This window comes from Chrysoperla carnea, chromosome X (genome assembly GCF_905475395.1).
Source record: "Chrysoperla carnea chromosome X, inChrCarn1.1, whole genome shotgun sequence".
Taxonomy (NCBI): Eukaryota; Metazoa; Arthropoda; class Insecta; order Neuroptera; family Chrysopidae; genus Chrysoperla; species Chrysoperla carnea.
In genome coordinates this window covers 36,601,482-36,619,164 of record NC_058342.1, presented here as the reverse complement: position 1 = coordinate 36,619,164, position 17,683 = coordinate 36,601,482, and the positions used below count along the sequence as shown (strand labels likewise).

Here is a 17,683-nt window from a genome sequence, read left to right as displayed (position 1 = left end):
ACTTTCTTGACTAAGAATTGAAACTTGTTTCCGTTCCCATTTGGTAAAGGATGATGTTAGAAGGACCCTTTCCTCGGAATTACAATAGTGACTTATTTTGCTGCCTACCCAAAAACCGTTTCATTCAATTTAAACAATAAACACGACAATAAAATAATTAACAGAACAAAAAAAATATTTGAAATCGTTGCTGAAATCGTTTTTTGTACAATTCCTTTTTATTCTTCTTCGAATTGATTTCGATCTTTTTTTAAAAGTAGAAACCATGAATCTTCCGAAAATGAGCCATATAGGATATTCTTACGAAATGAAGTCGATTTAAGACTTCGAAAATGAGCCGGGACAATTAGGTAAAACTTTTTGAAGTGAAAACTTCTTTACTTTTTGGTAGGGGAAAATGTTATGGGTTCGCGTCACCGACATGCTCATTACTGGCGCATGCGCTTTTTGAATGGGTGAAATCTCGTGCGTTCGCGTCACCGACATGCTTATATCAGTATATCTGTAGCTATATACAGCTGACGTATTGTGTAACATTAGTGCTGCATATATATTATGATTGAAATTGAATGGATTTAGTTAATAAGTTTTCACTTTTATCGGCAGTCTCTATGACTGCCAATTTTGTTCCATTTCTTCCATTTTCACTCATTTTGAATTAGTTTTGGATAAGCTTAAATTGATTGTAAAGAAGAAAGATCCTATGGCTCATTATTCTGACACGATAAAAAAAGATCTTACTTTCTCCTAATCATAATATTCTTAAAACTATAAAATCTATTTTCGATACTTAAAAAAAAAAACCACTCACTAATTACCTAAACTATCTTAAGGACTTGTAAAAAAGTTCAAAAAAACAAAAAAAATAAATAAAAACTAAAGAAAAAAATTGTTATTATATTCAAAAAACAAATTATATATTTTTAGATTAAATTTTTATTTTGAGTTATTTAATGGTTAAAATAAATTTTTTATAAATGTTTTTATGACAAAAAAAAATACAAAAAACTTAACTCTATTGTTGCTTTTTTCAAATTGTTTATTGTGTAAAGTGAATCGTTTACAAACATTTACACAAAATCGATTGTTTATCGTTAAAAGAAAAAACAAAATTGTGTGCACCATTGGAGTTTACTTCTAAAGTATTGTATAGGTTATTGTCAGTTTCAAACAATAGATGCTTTGTCTGTAACACGTACTATGTAGTATAAGTTATATGTGATACCACGAAAAAACCTGAAAACGTACGATGTACGTTGCCTGAATAGCTTTGTAGTCCCTGTGTGCTGTGTTCGTCAGGTTATTATCAGTTTCAAACAATAAATGCTTTGTTGACAGTACAAAAGTGTACAAGCTAAACACACGCAGTACTAAAAGGGTTAAGGTGTGCCCATAGGTAACGAGGTCATTCGATCACTCGATTTTTTACTCTTCATGTTTTTTTTCATACCGGGCGTCTTCGATCGATTCTTAAGGAGTAAACTCAAAAAAAACAGAGCTTCCTCAATTCATCTACATTCAAAGGGATCTACTCATACGAATAATTATTTTTCTAGAAAGAAAATGTCACTAGAAGCGAATTTTTCCCAAAAAAAATGCAAATCCGCCCATCAAAGGTAAGCAGAAACATCAAAAGGTCAAATTGGGACACTCTTACCCGACTTTTTGGTATTTAAGCATGTTTTTTGATGTTCAGGCTCTCATTTTTCTTCGGAGAAAGATGATTTTAGTTTTCTAGCCACCAAATGAACTTTTAGTGACGTAATAATTACTGATTACTAATTCGTACTGATGTTAACGTTGTCGCTTGTGGGCTGGAGCCTAGTTGTTTCTGTAGCTAAGACCTCGCTGTTTATAAGGTTCAAAGTTGACAAGATCGTTGGGTCCCCCAACTAAAGAATACCTTTCGAGAGGAAACCACTTTCAAATAAATTCGATAATTGTAATTGAATCAATAATCTTTCTAATTTGTGTGAATGATTGAATTGTTTGATTCACTTTTTACGTTAATTACTTTTTATGGAACGTGTATCAAGGAAATCGTTTGTTTTTTTGGTTTTTCTTATTTCAAAGAAGTTTGATGCCCTTGATACACGTTGTATATAAAAAAAAATATATATAAATATAGTTTCATGTATCTTGTTTGTAATTTATCTAACTTAAAAAAAAAATATGGCTATGACACCTTGACCTTCAAAAACCACAAATGGGCGTCGTTATCAAAAATCAAATCGATTTATTGTCTTTGAAAAAGTCATTTTTAAACAAATTGTTGTAAGTAATTTAACATACATAAAAATAATAGTTTTAAAAACAAAAATGGATATTACAAAAAAAATTATAAAAAACCTATAAAAAAAAAAAACAAAATGGTAAATATTGTAAATATATATGCATGAAATATATGAACATTTTAAACATTTACATTTATTATTTATTCTTTACTTCCTTTACTTCCTGTACTTTTACACTTCTTCAAGATTCTGAAGTCCTGAGCTCGACATTTAGTTCAAAAGTGAGTGTTAGCGAAAAAGTAACATTAGAAATGAAAAGCTTGACCCAAAATTAATGGGTATCAAAAAAAATTCCATTCAGATCGGATAAAATTTGTATTATCAAAAAAAAATCAATTTTTTTAACTTAGTGACGTCATCAAAATCAAAATTTTAATATTTCTCTATCATAGCCAAATTATATTCAATTTTGATAAACAAAGTATGTAATTCCACTAAATTTGGGTCGTTCTTTTCATATCTATGGTCAAATTTACATGTGTTAGGTTTTAAGATTTTGAGATCCTGGCCCTGGTATTTAGTTCAAAAGTAAGTGTTAGCGAAAAACTAACATTAGAGATGAAAAGCTTGACCCAAAAATAGTAGGTATCAAAAAAAATTCCATTCAGATCGGATAAAATTTGTGTGTATTATGAAAAAAATCAATTTTTTGAACTTTATGACGTCATCAAAATCCTAAAAATTAAATTTTGGTCTATCACATCTAAATTTTATCCAATTTTAATAAAACAAGTATGGAATTATACTAAATTTGGGTCATAATTTTCAAATTTATGGTCTAATTTAACCTACCTATAAAAGTTTTGAAGATATTGGAGTCCTGGTACTGATATTTCACACAAAGGTAAAATTAAGCTAAAAACTACCATCAAAAATGAAAAGTTTGACCCTAAATTAGTGGGTATCAAAAAAAATTTCATTCAGATCGGATAAAATATAGGTGTGTTATAAAAAAATCAATTTTTTGAACTTTATGACGTCATCAAAATCCTAAAAATTAAATTTTGCTCTATCACATCTAAATTTTATCCAATTTGAATAAAACAAGTATGGAATTATACTAAATTTGGGTCATACTTTTCAAATTTGTTGTCAAATTTAACCTACCTATAAAAGTTTTCACGATATTGGAGTTCTGGTACCGATATTTCCCACAAAGATAAAGTTTAAGCTAAAAACTAACATTAAAAATGAAAAGCTTGACCCAAAATTAGTAGGTATAAAAAAAAATTCCATTCAGATCGGATAAAATTTGTATTATCAAAAAAAAATCCAATTTTTAACTTAGTGACGTCATCAAAATCCAAAAAATTTAATTTTGCTCTATCATATTCAAATTATATTCAATTTTGATAAACAAAATATGTAATTCCACTAAAATTGGGATATACTTTTCATATTTATGGTCAAATTTAACCTACCTGTGTTAAGTTTCGAAGTTCTGAAGTCCTAGTCCAAATAAATGCCAAATATCTAGAAAGGTAAGTGAAATAAAAAAATACGATCCAAATTTGGGTGTATGAAAATTTTGAAATATATTTTGCATTGTAAATACATAAATTTCTGTTTTTTTTTTGTTTTTCTTTTTTGATTTTTTTTTTTTTGTTAAAATTTTTCACATTCGCTTACAATATTCGCATTTGTTGTTTAGTTTTTTTTTTAATGAGCGTAATTAAATTTTCTTTTGTGCATAACTTTTTTTTTATAAACAGTACGGCTTACATTTTTTTTCATTTAAGCTAATTTTCCTTTGTTTTTCACTATTTTTAATTATTTTAATTATTACTTATTTTTTTTTTGAAAAACTACAAACAGTATTTTCGTTATAATATGGACTTTGTTTATTTTGTTGTTAGTCTAGGCGCTAAGCCATTTTTCGAAGCCAATGAGCATAACTTTTCAAAAGAAAAATTGAGAAATAGAAACATTTTTTAGTGGAAAATTTTTTCAAATAGATTTTTAAGCCTATTTTAAATAAAAAGAAAGTGTCTTGCAAATTGTAAAATCCACAATTTGCAAAAAAAAAATTACAAAATACTAAGTTTTTTAGAAAGACAAGTTTTTGAAACTTTGTCCATTCTTTTCTTGAAAACTATGGATTTAACAAACAATTTGCAAGACTCTTTTTTTGCGAAGACTTGCATCGATTACGAGAGTCGAACTTGGCGCCTAGAGTATTATTTTATTTAGTGCGTATTATTTCTTCTTGAACAGTTTTCACAGAATTGTATACAAATTTAGGAAGGTTTGTTCGTTTGCAGAAAATGAAGTGTTGTGCAACGAAAAAGCTTTTCAAAATGATAAATTTTTATTGTCTGATAGATGTAGTTTGATTTGGTTACAAATTTTTTGAAAATCTTTGAAACATTACACAATAAATAAAGGAGATAGTACACTTGTGCTATTCAAATGGCTAGTACACTATCTTTTAGTACTTATTTAGAAAGGGCTTTTATTTTAAGCTGATTTTTGGGTAACATATGTGGTTAGTTTTTTTTTTTCAGCCCAATTTTTACCCTGTAACTTGATTTACATATGTTTGAATTACTTGAAATACAGCCCTGTATATGTGGATAATTTTAATTGCCATTTTGTTTCCAATTTAGTTTTGAAAGATTACATACCTTTTGACTCAAGAGGTCAAAAATGACATTTTGGGTTTAAAAATTTCATATTTTGAATAGTATTTTTAAGTCTACATCCAGAGGTGTAGGCAGCTACCCTGACATGGCTTTAGCTCGGTACTTGCAGTGAAAGAGACAGGCCTGGTAATCCTCTGATAGAGTCTTTGCTCTATCTTATCTCTATCTATGTCTTATGGAAGATTTTTGCGGCTTTATTGGATTATCTCTATGGATAATATCTCTATCCTTTTCCTTTTATTTTGAGAGAGATAGAGATAAGTCCAGAAATACCATTTTCCCAGTCATTTTACCTTTTTTTTAAAGAAAAACTTCGTGCAACAAAGAACACGTATAGTTTATTTAGCGTTCTTTTTTTCTCTCTCACTTTGTGTGACCTTCTCTTAAATTCATTATTTTTATAATACGGATCGCATACTTCACAAATTAAACGTGTTGTCTCTTTCTAAGAACTTGGATTCAAAATGGCGTTCAAGATTACCCTTTACTTGTAATTTGACATACATAAATGAAGCTCGCTACATTCACAAATGGCTCAACTAAGCATCTTCAACAATGCCTCAATTTGAAAGGAATAAATGTATTTTCAAGCCAGAACATTATTTAAATATATTTCTGTAAAAAAAAAAGAAATATTATTTATATGAAAATTTATGAGTATTCCAATAATTTTTCAAATAAATTCCATATAAATCCTGTCCCTTTTTTTTCATTTTTATTTAAAGCATTCGTTTTTTTTTTTCCTCTTAAACACTATGAACTAATTTAGATCAGTCATTAGATCAAAAATATACGATTTTTATAGCATGATCGAATACTAAGATAATATCGAATTTTCTGGAATATTTTTGACGTTATATTAAACTTCCAAATTTTGCAGAATTTTTTCGAGCAACTTTAAGCTTTTTCCTATATGTTAATGGCATTCTGAGGTTGCCATGGCAAATATTAGATATTCAATATTGGATATTGCGCATGTGTATTTCTGTAAAATGATGATTCTTAACTCAACATCAAAGTACAACAGAAAATGGTATAATATCTGAGTAATCCGATCATGTCGAATGAAAATCTTCCTAATGGCTGAACTATGAAATAGAATTCAAAATAAATTGATAATACATTTTGAGAACAAAATTTTACAAAATGGCTTCTTGCATTCGAAAAAAACTAGGATCCAACAGGCCTTCTTGGTAGTGAAGTATCTATAATATTAGAAACAAAAAATTATTTTTAGACCATAAATTCAAATGAACTTCGCCCATAAATTTGTTAGTATTATTATTGAAAGGGCCCAGAGCAAATATTTGTAAATATTTGAATAGACATATGTGTTGTGATCGTGGTCCCATTTTGATAACCATACATTGAATTTGTGGTCTAAAAAATAAACGTACGTAAAGCTTGAACAATGTTTGTTAAGTATTGAAACAAGATTAGAATATGATATATTGCTACGTGGACTTTTCCTTTTAAGATGAAAATATGCACAGCCCCTTATGGATATTAAATCGATTACAGAATGGAACCAAAAGTTACTTATTTCCCACACATAAGTCGAAAAAATTTGGTTAAATAAAGCACATTTCTTATGAAAAAATCATCTCTAACAAATATGAAGGGTAGAGGTAAGCAGAATCATCTCTGTATATAAAGAGAACCATCTCTGGTGGCGCTGCTGTAGCAAAAGTGTAAGTTTTAAAAGAAGTGCTCAAAGTAATAAGAGTAAGATAAAGATCTAAAAAACTTGTTCGAGAAGGATAGAGAATTTCATATCAAACACCTCCTGTTTTTAGATGGACACTTTTTTACTTTAACTCCTTATCCCTACCCTCCATACTAACAAACCTAAAAATTTAGGGAATGTCAGCCTTTGACCGGGATCACTTTTTCTTAAAAAATGTGCGAGGAACTTTTAACCCCGTTTTAATATAAATATCAAATCGACTCCGAATAGTAAATTTTTGTGTGTGATCATATTTCTATTTATATTGGGACGAAACGAGTAGATTATTGCACAAAATTTACATCAATGTAAAGTACATTGCCTATAATATTTGAGAAATGACACTTTCTGTGATCATATTGCTGTTAAATTGAGCTTGCTATTAAATAACCAATGAATTATGATCCAAAAAGCTAAAAAAAACTGTGTAATGTGGCTAATTTAAAAAAAGTTTCAAAATTTGAGGTTATTTGAGAATTTTTTTGGATGGATCAGTCCAAGTTTCCAAAAAAAACGAAAATCAAATTATAGGTCGTTTGTTTAAAAGTAATCTTTGATCCCACCCTGGCTTAAAACGAATTAATAAAAAAAACTATTTATATAAAATGTCGAACCCATTCCCAAACAAATTTCAACTCAAAAATAGAATTTAGAAAATATATTTTATTTACGTTTTTTTTTAGAATATTTGTTTGTTTTGTTATTTATTTATTTATCTATGTAACACACACTTATAAAAATTTTATTTGAAAATCACAAAAAATTTTTTTTTTCGATTTCAATTCGAAATTATTTAACGATTGAAATCGATTCGATTAAATATTTTTTTTTTTTTAAATCTTAATAAATTTCGATAATGATTTTTTTATGTACAAAATGTATATCATTTATAATATAATTTTATTGATCATGATCATTCTAAAATTGAGCAAATGGGCGCAGCCGGTAGGAACATTTTTTGCATAACATTTCTAGTTTGATTTTTCTGGAACGGTCACTGAAATATTCTAGTGAGTGTAATAACTACTCAATCAAAATTTGGACAAAACTTCGTTCATTGATTCCCAATCTTCTTTTCGTAACTACGGACCATCCTTAAATCTAGCAGGTCATTTTTCCACTTTCTAAGAGGAAGACCTTCCATATTACTTAAGACAGCCACTTGTGGGCTACCAACACTTCTTACTGAATGAATTATCCTCCAGAGAAACATCCACCTCCTCTATTACAAACAGAATATTTCAATGATCGTTCTAGAAGAACCAAAACAAAAATTTATTCCGAAAAAATTTCCTCCCGAAAACATCCATGTGCACTTTACGATTCGGGGAAAATTAAGTATTAATTTTATCTATTTAACAATAGTTAAAGTTTATTAGTTTTATAATTTATTCTGTATAAAAGCTTATTTTCTCATTCTGGTAGCAGGCAGGACTTACTAGCTTTCTAAACAAAAACCTTTTCAATTTTGTCAGCTTTCAAGGTCAAATTACAGTGGAATGGTGTTTTTTTGATTATTTATTTCGTTTTGGTTGAACTATTTAAAAAGTAACTATTAATAAAATTGTTTCCTTAAGGCACTACCCTCCCCCCGCCTATCTTAATTTTAAGCTAATTACTAAAAAACAAAAACATTTCTAAATTTATTAAAAGATTCGTAAAATTATTTTCAGTAAAGTGTGCTACTTACTAAGGCCTTTCCCACTAAAGCATGCATTGGTACTATTTTAACTTCCCCCTTCTATCTAAGGACTGTCGACTGTCGGCTCCTATTCTTTCTGGTAAACTATATCGAACTTGAATCAATTAATAAGGCTTTATAAGAAGACTTGATTTTTGTATTGCAGGAAATCACCAAAACTGTAAATTTATCAAAGAATCCCCAATAGCTTTCGGTTAAGCTTTCTGAATCGATACACTTTGCTAGTTCTTGGTAAATATTCAAAAGCCTACACAGGCACAAAGTTTTTAGAAGTTCGCCTTTTTTAAATACGGACGGTCAATGGTTAATCATTGGCGATAACAACAATTGCTTTCGGAAGCCCATATCTGGCGGAATATTTTCCTATAGGAGATAGGAAAAATTTTCCTATCCTTCCTCCAAAAATTTAAAGTTTTAGAACTAGTGGCTGTGTAGCTTTTTGATTATATCTACTTATTAACAATTTCTAGAGTCGAAAGTTTCAGAAAGTTCTACCATTTGAATCGTACGGGATTCTTAAAGTGACAATTGTGAAATGTTTGTTCCAGAGTTAGAATGCTAGAAAATCCCGCTACTGATATAATATAATCTAATATTCATTTGTTTTTTATCTACTTAGGTAAGTATCTTTTTTTTAAATAGAATTTGAAATAATAACAATATGTAAATTTATATGTCAAATAAAATCTCTTTTTATTAAAATTTTTATTCAACACTGGCATTTATATTTGCTTTTTCTAATATGTTCTTTGTACCACCAAATACCAATAATTTGAGTCCAAATTTTTTTGCAAAACAACGTCGAAATAACATACAGGAGGTTTTTCAAAAAAATGAGTCTTTTATACATAATTTAATTGTTTGAATTGTTTTAGAAATGGCAAATTAGAATGCGAAGTGATGACGGATTTCGGTCAATGATTTCCTTGTTTATTTACCTGCAAAGATACGATTTGGCCGGAGTTAGGGATATTTGATATACATCGATGCATCGAACTCATTCGATATTTACAGTAAGATGCATTGAATCGATCCGATGTTTTGAGAAGATATTGATTTACTCGATGTATCGATGTATTTTCTTAAAACATCGAATCAATGGTAACAAAGATTAATAGGTGGGCAAAGGAGTCGTTGCCAATCAATAGGGCATCACAAGGGTGCGCCAAGTTCATTATCGAAAACGACACTGGCCATTTTCCCTTAAATCCGTCAGTGGTCAGGAAGTTGACTACATCTTTTTGCTATATTAGTAAAAGTACTCGATGTTGAGAAAACATCGATCCGATACATTGGAAAACATCGATGCATATTCTCGATGCATTGTATCGAATGATACATCGATGTATTTTTTCAGTGGACATCCCTAGTCGGGGTTGCCGACCAGCGGAAACTACAAAGCAAAACGCTCGTTGTGACTAAAGAGTTGAAATAATAACTTTTTGTCCATTTTACTTGTAATATTCAGGGGTGTTTTCAATTAGTCGATTTATACAAAATGCATCGCCATTAAACCTACAAGCGCCATAAAATCGTTTTACATTTTCGCCAATTACATTAGTTTTGGCATGTCTTTCATTATCCCTCAAGAAATATGCGAGAAAACCATTAAGTAAAATCCGTCATCACCTGCTAGAAAATTGTATACTTCTATTTCTTTTCTCACCTACTTATTTCGATAACTTATTTTCCACAATTTGGCAGTTGGGCATATTTTTTTGACCTGTCTTTGAAAATGGTATGATTTTTAAAAAAGGCTAATTTTAAAAAGAAAATCAAAAATTAAATGATGCATAAATCCCTTAGACTGCTTTTGAAAAAACATCCTGTCCTTATATTCTCAATCTCCAATGATTATTGCGAAATAGTGCGAAGATTGCGAATTAGTTTATGACTGAACAATTCACGATTTAATTTTTTTGATTTCACCAATTCGAAAAAGAATTGAATTAATAATTAAATAAATCCAAATTTTTCAGCCTAAAACTATGGTAAGTAAATTTTTAAAGCGATATATACAAAGTGTTTCGTGATCATTGTAAGAATAATTAAAGGAGAAAACTTTGTCCAAACTAAAATCTAAAACAAATTATTAATTTACTTGCCAATCAGTATGAAAACTTGTTGGAAATTTTTCCTCCTTTGATTTTTTCTCAAAATGAGCTTCAGACTGTATAAATTTATGAATTTTTTGTGGACTCTATAATAGACACATTAGGAGAAAAATTTCATTACTATTTTATTAAGGCAAATTGAAAAATATTTATAATTTTGTTGATTTTTTTTATTAAAAATTATATTTCTTGAGCTTTGAGCTTGTCCTCATTCCCCCGTTTTAGTTTGGATTTTGATAAAAGAGTATTTTTATAATAACTATAAATTTTAAAGCGATATTCAGTCACTTTTAACAAAGAATTGCTTAATTATTTTTTATAAATATTACTTTAACTTGACTCGACAAAGTCATTTTTGAAAAAATGTTATATATCACAACGCGTTTTTTTTTTTAAAGAATTTGATAATGCAAATGAGCATTCTTTATTTTTGGGCGCAACGCATATTTTAGCAAAGAACGCATATAGAAAAAAAATCACTTTGTGGATTAGATAATTTGACATCGATCGTTGAACATCAAAATCAATATAAAACTTAAAGACATCCTCTTAAAATCTAAGATCGCGTTTTTGCGTCAAAATCGTCAGTTCCTTTGGTTGTGATCGATGGTTTTGGTTGATGGGAATCGGTAATGAGCTCTATTTTAATATGGTGTCAGCAAAATGGATTTACTATCATATTCTATGTAATTCTAGCGCTATCTATTTGTAACTAAAATTTAAAGGATGTTTTTCGAGACAATAAATTACTACATTTATATATTCTTATTGCCTTCAATTACAGCTTAAGAGCTTTACAGTTTTACAGTTTTACAATGTGAAATGGTGACCCTCGACGTGACGTCATGACGTGTTCACCTGAAGATCACCTGAAGTGTCAGATGTAGGATGTACGATGTACGATGAAATTAGAAGTGCAGTGCAGAGGGCGGCAGTGATATCAGCTATTATTTATAATTCATGGAGTGGAGGCGTATATTTTAGTATTTTTTTTCTGAATAAATTTGATTTTTGCTAATAACACACATACACACACGTAACGTAACGACGGATGTCATAAATTGATTTGATTTGATTGATTTTTTATTTCAGAGTTGGTGAACTGTAACTTGAACTTTGAACTTCCAGCCAAAATAGAATTTTAAGTTCACAAATGATGTGATGGATGATTTCATTCACTGCAATCACCGTTGACTCACTTGAATTGATGAATTGAATTGAGCCTTATTTGATTGTGGGCTCAGTATAAACGGCAGCAAGTCTTAGGTGTGAGTGATAGCTTTCCTCTCATCCGGGTATTGATATTGAATTGGTAAGTGTTGGGACGGCATCTACTAAACTTTCTCTACTCATTTCATCAGCCATTTTCACTTTTAATTGATGGCCGAAGCTAGCTAAATCTTCTCTAAATACTTCACTGCCGGGTGTGATTGCACCACTAGTCGGAGGTATTGGTGTTTCTGTATGAATTGAATTTGTGTTTGCACCTTCGACATCCATATCTTCAGCATTCGCTTCCAAAGGTGCAGTTTCTTCGTCATCGTTGTAAATTTTAAAGTACGCAAATGTTAAATAAATTACAGAGGCTATAAATGATGGGATAGGTATTGCCATTGCATACACAAGGTTCATATAAACTTGCCACATATCTAATTCACTTATCACGATCCCTGGATCAATTGTACTATAATAACAGGAGAAATTAGTTCCGATTTCCATGTACTTCTTATAAAATATGCTACAGTTTAAAATGGGAGGATATCCACAACCTTTCACATTTGGAAAGAGTTTTGCACCCGTAAAAAACCATTCACTGTTATTACCCATTAAACCGGTGGGTTCTGAATCTGGTAAACGTTCTTTTTCAACATCTCCATCAGCCAAAATTGAAAAATCATCGGTGATTATGTTATCCGAATCGACGTTGGGGAAGGGTATTGAATCGTCATCGTTGTAATCATATTCGCGGATTGCACGCTCATAGCGTGCTAATGCATAGACCCCTTTCCGATTGTTATCGTTATCCACAAACTGCCACGTCGCACCTAATTCGTCCCCATTGGTATTTCTACCTTCGCCTGTCTCTCCTTCAATCGCATCTGCAACTTCCTCGATAATTGACTCTTCGTCATCTGTTGGTAATATCTTATAATTGACACGTATTTGAGTGCATGTGTACACATCTTTGGTGCATCCTTCTCGACATGATGTCCACGAACAATTTGACACTCCTTGAAAGGATTCTGTGTTTGTTGTTACACACAGTGCAGCCACCTCATTAAACTCCATAAAGATCGTTGTAAAGGCTGGATCGATTACAAATGGAACCAAGAAGAGAAAAGCGAAGAGACTGAACGTACCTAGAAGGATGAAAAAGGCCGTCGTATAAAATAACATTTTTTCTTTGAATGTCCGTATATCTTTATCTTCTGCGTCAGCCATCTTTATGTTCTTTTATTCTAGAACTCTTGAATTAAATCTTTGGAAAGTTTTCTTGGAGATGATTTTTATTTACTTTATCTTCTTCCAATAGTTCAAACTGGTCATGACACACCATACAGTTGGGTCAAACAATTGCCACAATCATCTTCCTAAATATAAAGGTTTATCTTAGAAAATACATGTTTGATAGCCCCACTAATTAGTGAAAACTAAGCTTCTTTTTTTTTTTAAATTTGAATTCATTGTGTTCATTTTTTTTGATTCTGTGTATTTGTTTGCTTTTGTGTTATAAAAGTTTCAGGCACTCATATAAAATTTTTAATTTTCTACTAATTTTTATCTTGCCAATTTGCACCTTCAAAATATCTGTCTGCAAAACGAGATTTACTGCAGTTCTAGCGAAAAAATGATAAACAAATTTACCCATAAAGACACCTCAACCTTTGCTTGCTCGGTTAATTGGCGAAGAAGCATAAACTCCTCAGGCTAAATCCAAATATTTGATTCCTTACTTCATTTCCTTTTTTTATAAATGTTGGAAAAACTTTGAGAAATTTCTGGAACATCCTCTCGCGTAACGCAGTGCTTTTGTATAAAATAAAATCGGATGGGAGACATTTCGAATTGTTTGTTTCCCAAAAAAATGCGCCTAGATTAAGATCATAGGATGTTGTAAGCTGAGGAGGAATCACTTTCAATCTAATTCTAATTAAATACTAACTCTATTTTTCTCTTTTGGTGAATAATCTAAGTTAGATCTAATAAACTCTTGGAGTTTTAGCTCATGAAACTAGTCTAATATGTTTTGGAATCTGTCACATTACTAATAACATAGGCGTAGCTTAAATGAAATTATTCAAGGGGCACAGATACATTATTAAGGAGATATCGAGATGCCCGAAGCCATTTTTGACTGGGGAGAGGGAATGGACGCCTATGATTAATACTACACTATAAAATAAATTATTACGACTTTTTTTCTGAAATTTGAGGGAATTAAATAATAATTTCTGGAAATCCAGGCCAACATTTTTAAATGACCAAATGATTGTTCAATATTTGACCTTAGTTCATAATTTCAGAATAAAAGTTCATGTTTCGACGATTTTGGAAAGTTAAATTTATTCATTTCTATTTTTAATTCTAACAATGGATCTTTTGTTAAACAATTAAACGACTAATGCTAATTTTAGTACCAGTTTACTCGTTTTCTAAACTTTGAGTGCCTGATAAACCCCTACCACCAAAAAATATACTATTTATGTACAATTACCTACAAAGCCATGCAGTGAAAACTATCTATACATCTTCTAAATAACTACAGTGCAATTTACTAAAGAAAATTAAAAATAGAATGAAAATTGAATTGTTTGTTAAAGAAAACATGTGAAAATGGTGAAGAAAAATTAAAAGAATGAAAGAAAAAGATAAATTGATATCACATTCAAGTTGTAGAAGTCATTGAACATAGAACAGAAGTACAATCGCTGTTGAAGAATAGGTACAGAGACAAACATTCAATTCAATTATCTGAGACTGTTCGAGTCACACTTGTGTTTAGTACCTTCTGATTGCTCGAACCAAACTGAAACATTCATTTATTATTGCAATAAAAGAAGATCAATTTACAATACACAATTATACTCGAAATTATATCGAAGTTGATCTTCTTTTCAGTTCACAAACAATATTTTTATTTATTATATTATACAAATACACAAAGCTATTTTAAAGCTTTTCTACTACACTCATTTTGAAACAGTTTTCCTCGAAACCTCATTTAAAAAAATATATATGGTGTCCCATAGTGACCGAACTTTAGAAGTTTCTGGAGAACCAGACATAATAGAAATCTGAAAATTGGTATTCCACCATAATCGGTATTTATTAGAAATTTTGCAGCAAATAGACGAGTTGCAAAGAGGCTGTAACTTCCTTACTAAATAAGATAGAGGGTTTCAACCAGGCTTATTTAAGAGCTAAAGAATTCAGCCACACGTGAGATCAATTTCCTGTTTGAAGTACTTAAAATTGCACCTGGGGAATACCAATTTTCAAATTTCTATTATGTCTGGTTGTTCAGAAACTTCTAATGGGCTGTCACCGTGGGACACCCTGTAAAAATAAGCTAAAATTTGTAGAAACATTAGTCAAGCGTGTTACAAAAAACTTCGAAGCTTAATGTTAAGTCATTTATATGTAACTCAGGGAAAAAATTTATTGAGGGGATTGTTACTTGACATTCATTCAGCAAGTTCCAAAAGTTAAGTTTTCAGCATGTATTTCTATTCTGATATAAGATTCTTTAAATTTTCTAAACTTTCGGGTGGGAAGTTTTTTCAGAACTCCCTGTCCCTTAGTCCTCCCCTGGCTACGTGTTTGCTTTAAGCGTGTTTCCTCGAAATATGATTTAACAAAATGAGTCACACGATTCTGTACAATCTATTGAACCTATCGACTTAAATCTTTGCGCAACTTGTTGAAAAAAACTAAAACAGTATCCCAAAAGTCCAAAATCTACCAAAAAATAAATAAATTTATTTTAATATCAATTTTTGAACATCTCCACAAAAAAAAATCTTTTAAAAGAAAATGTTTTTCAATATTTTCAGCTTATTTGTATTTTTTGTGGAATAAAATGCCAAAATGACTGTAGTATTTATATATCGACCAGACATATAGTATAAGTAACCTTAATACATTTGTCGCGAGCATACACGATCACACGATATCAGGGAATCTAATAGGCGCCTGTCAAATATTTACAGGATCGGACTTCACATCGAAAAATTACAACAACAACAATTTTTTCAGCAAAAATTTGGAACACTTAACTTCTCAAAATTAATTAGCCAAACAAATTTTGTTTTAATTTTAAAAAAAAGTCCGGTGCTGTAAATATATCTGCAATGCGCGTATTACATGTTCGTTCTAAATACCTTTCAATTAATTTCGAATTGCGTTTTATTAATAATTAATTACATTAATTCGATTTTTTTTTTACAACAATTAAAGCTTTTAAGGAAAAATTTGAGCTAGATATTACATAGAATAAAGGATACTCGCTTTTGTTTTTTTTTGGTCGAAAATTTATACTTACATATTGAAATTATAATAATTTGAGTTTCTTCATAGTTTTTTTGGAAAATTCATTGAAGCACTTCGAAAAACCAATTTTTATTTGATATGCCATGAGGATTTCTCAAAATTTTGAAAATCTTTGTTTTAAATCATATTTTTATATAATCACATGACCTGAATTTTAGTTTTTTGTTTTAATTATAAAGAGCTTGTGAAGATGTGGTAGAAAAAAAATTTCGAACTAATCAATTAACCGAAAAATATTTCACATCGAAAAACATCACATAATTATTAATAAATAATTTGAAAATAAAAATAAAACGTTTGAATCGATATACATGAATTATTCGAAGTTTTTGTACACAGAATTGCTGAGTGTTAAAAATAAAGGTTTATATCACAATAATATAAAATTCTTTCTTGCTTTCGAAGTGTTCATATACACATTACACATATACACACAAATCGTATGCATACGCATGCGTAGTTTATCACCGGTCATCAATAATTAAATAAATATTATTTACTTAGTTTATTCTTTTTCAAGAACAAATTTTCCGAGCAAACGTGTAAATTATGAATTCGATTCATTAAAGGTCGATTTAGAATTTAATATCAAAAAAAATTTTCTGAAAAAAATATTTGGCGCTAACTTATTTCGAGCATAGTAAATTGGACAGGGTGATTGGATAGATAAGGTGTAGTTAAATAAGTTCGTAAATTGTAGTCAAATAAGCTTGTCAAATGTGTAAATCCTTCGAAATATTTATCTTCTAAAACTTTATCTTTGATTATTATACCATGTATATGAAATATACCAAGGTATACTAAGTTTAGTCACAAGTTTGGAGCGCTTAAAAATAATGATACTAAATAAAAAATTTTTGGTATAGGTGTTTATAAAATCACCTAATTAGTCCATTTCCGATTGTCTGTCTGTTTGTCGTCTGTCATCAAGATTACTCAAAATCGAAAAGATATATCAAGCTGAGATTTTTATAGCATGCTAAGGACGTAAAAAGTGAGGCCGAGTTCGTAAATGAGCAACATAGGTCAATTAGGTCTTGGGTCCGTAGAACCCATCTTGTTAACCGTTAGAGATAGAACAAAAGTTTAAATGTAAAAAAAGTTCCTTATAAAAAAAAATAAACAACTTTGGTTTGAAACATTTTTATGTAAACATCACTGTTTACTCGTGAGAGCGCAAATTATGCGCAAATTGTATAGTATGTATATGAAAATATCAATTATATATGTGTGACTTGTTTGTGACAGAGTAATCAACACTGTCTATACATGGTATTTCAACAATTAACTCAGTCAATTGTTTGTTTTCACTTGTTTTTAAATTCCTTTTTAAATATGTAAGCTTAAGAGAGATACAATCTTTTCAATTTCAATTCGTTGAATAAAATTCACTGTATAAGCTGGAATGTATCCAAAAATTACAAAAACTTTGTATCTTTTCAGGTGATATCTCAAAAACCATTCAGGAGAAAGAAAAAAGCACAAAAATTGTTTCCTTTATATTTTCATAAAACTAGTCGCCCTATTAGCTCAGTTGGTTAAGGCATAACCAATTCCGTCCGTGGTATGCTTAGGGTAGCGGGTTCGATTCCCGCCGTCGCGACTAAACTTTTTTTTTTAATTTAGCTTCTTACATCGAATTTCATTCAAGTAGC

General features: G+C 30.0%; 1 protein-coding gene across 1 annotated transcript; it reads right to left on the bottom strand.

Moving 5' to 3' along the window:
• Positions 1-10,836: 10,836 nt before the first annotated feature.
• LOC123302648 (protein tipE) lies at positions 10,837-16,050 on the bottom strand. The gene is made up of 2 exons (XM_044885687.1): positions 16,021-16,050; positions 10,837-13,069 (listed from the first exon to the last, which is right to left on the bottom strand). Exon 2 carries the CDS (start codon positions 12,918-12,920, stop codon positions 11,766-11,768), a length of 1,155 nt encoding a protein of 384 aa, XP_044741622.1. The 5' UTR covers positions 12,921-13,069; positions 16,021-16,050; the 3' UTR covers positions 10,837-11,765.
• Between the last annotated feature and the right edge of the window lie 1,633 nt (positions 16,051-17,683).

Coding starts and splice junctions, on each gene's coding strand:
- LOC123302648 (XM_044885687.1), bottom strand. CDS start 12,920: ATGGCTGACGCAGAAGATAAAGATATACGGACATTCAAAGAAAAAATG.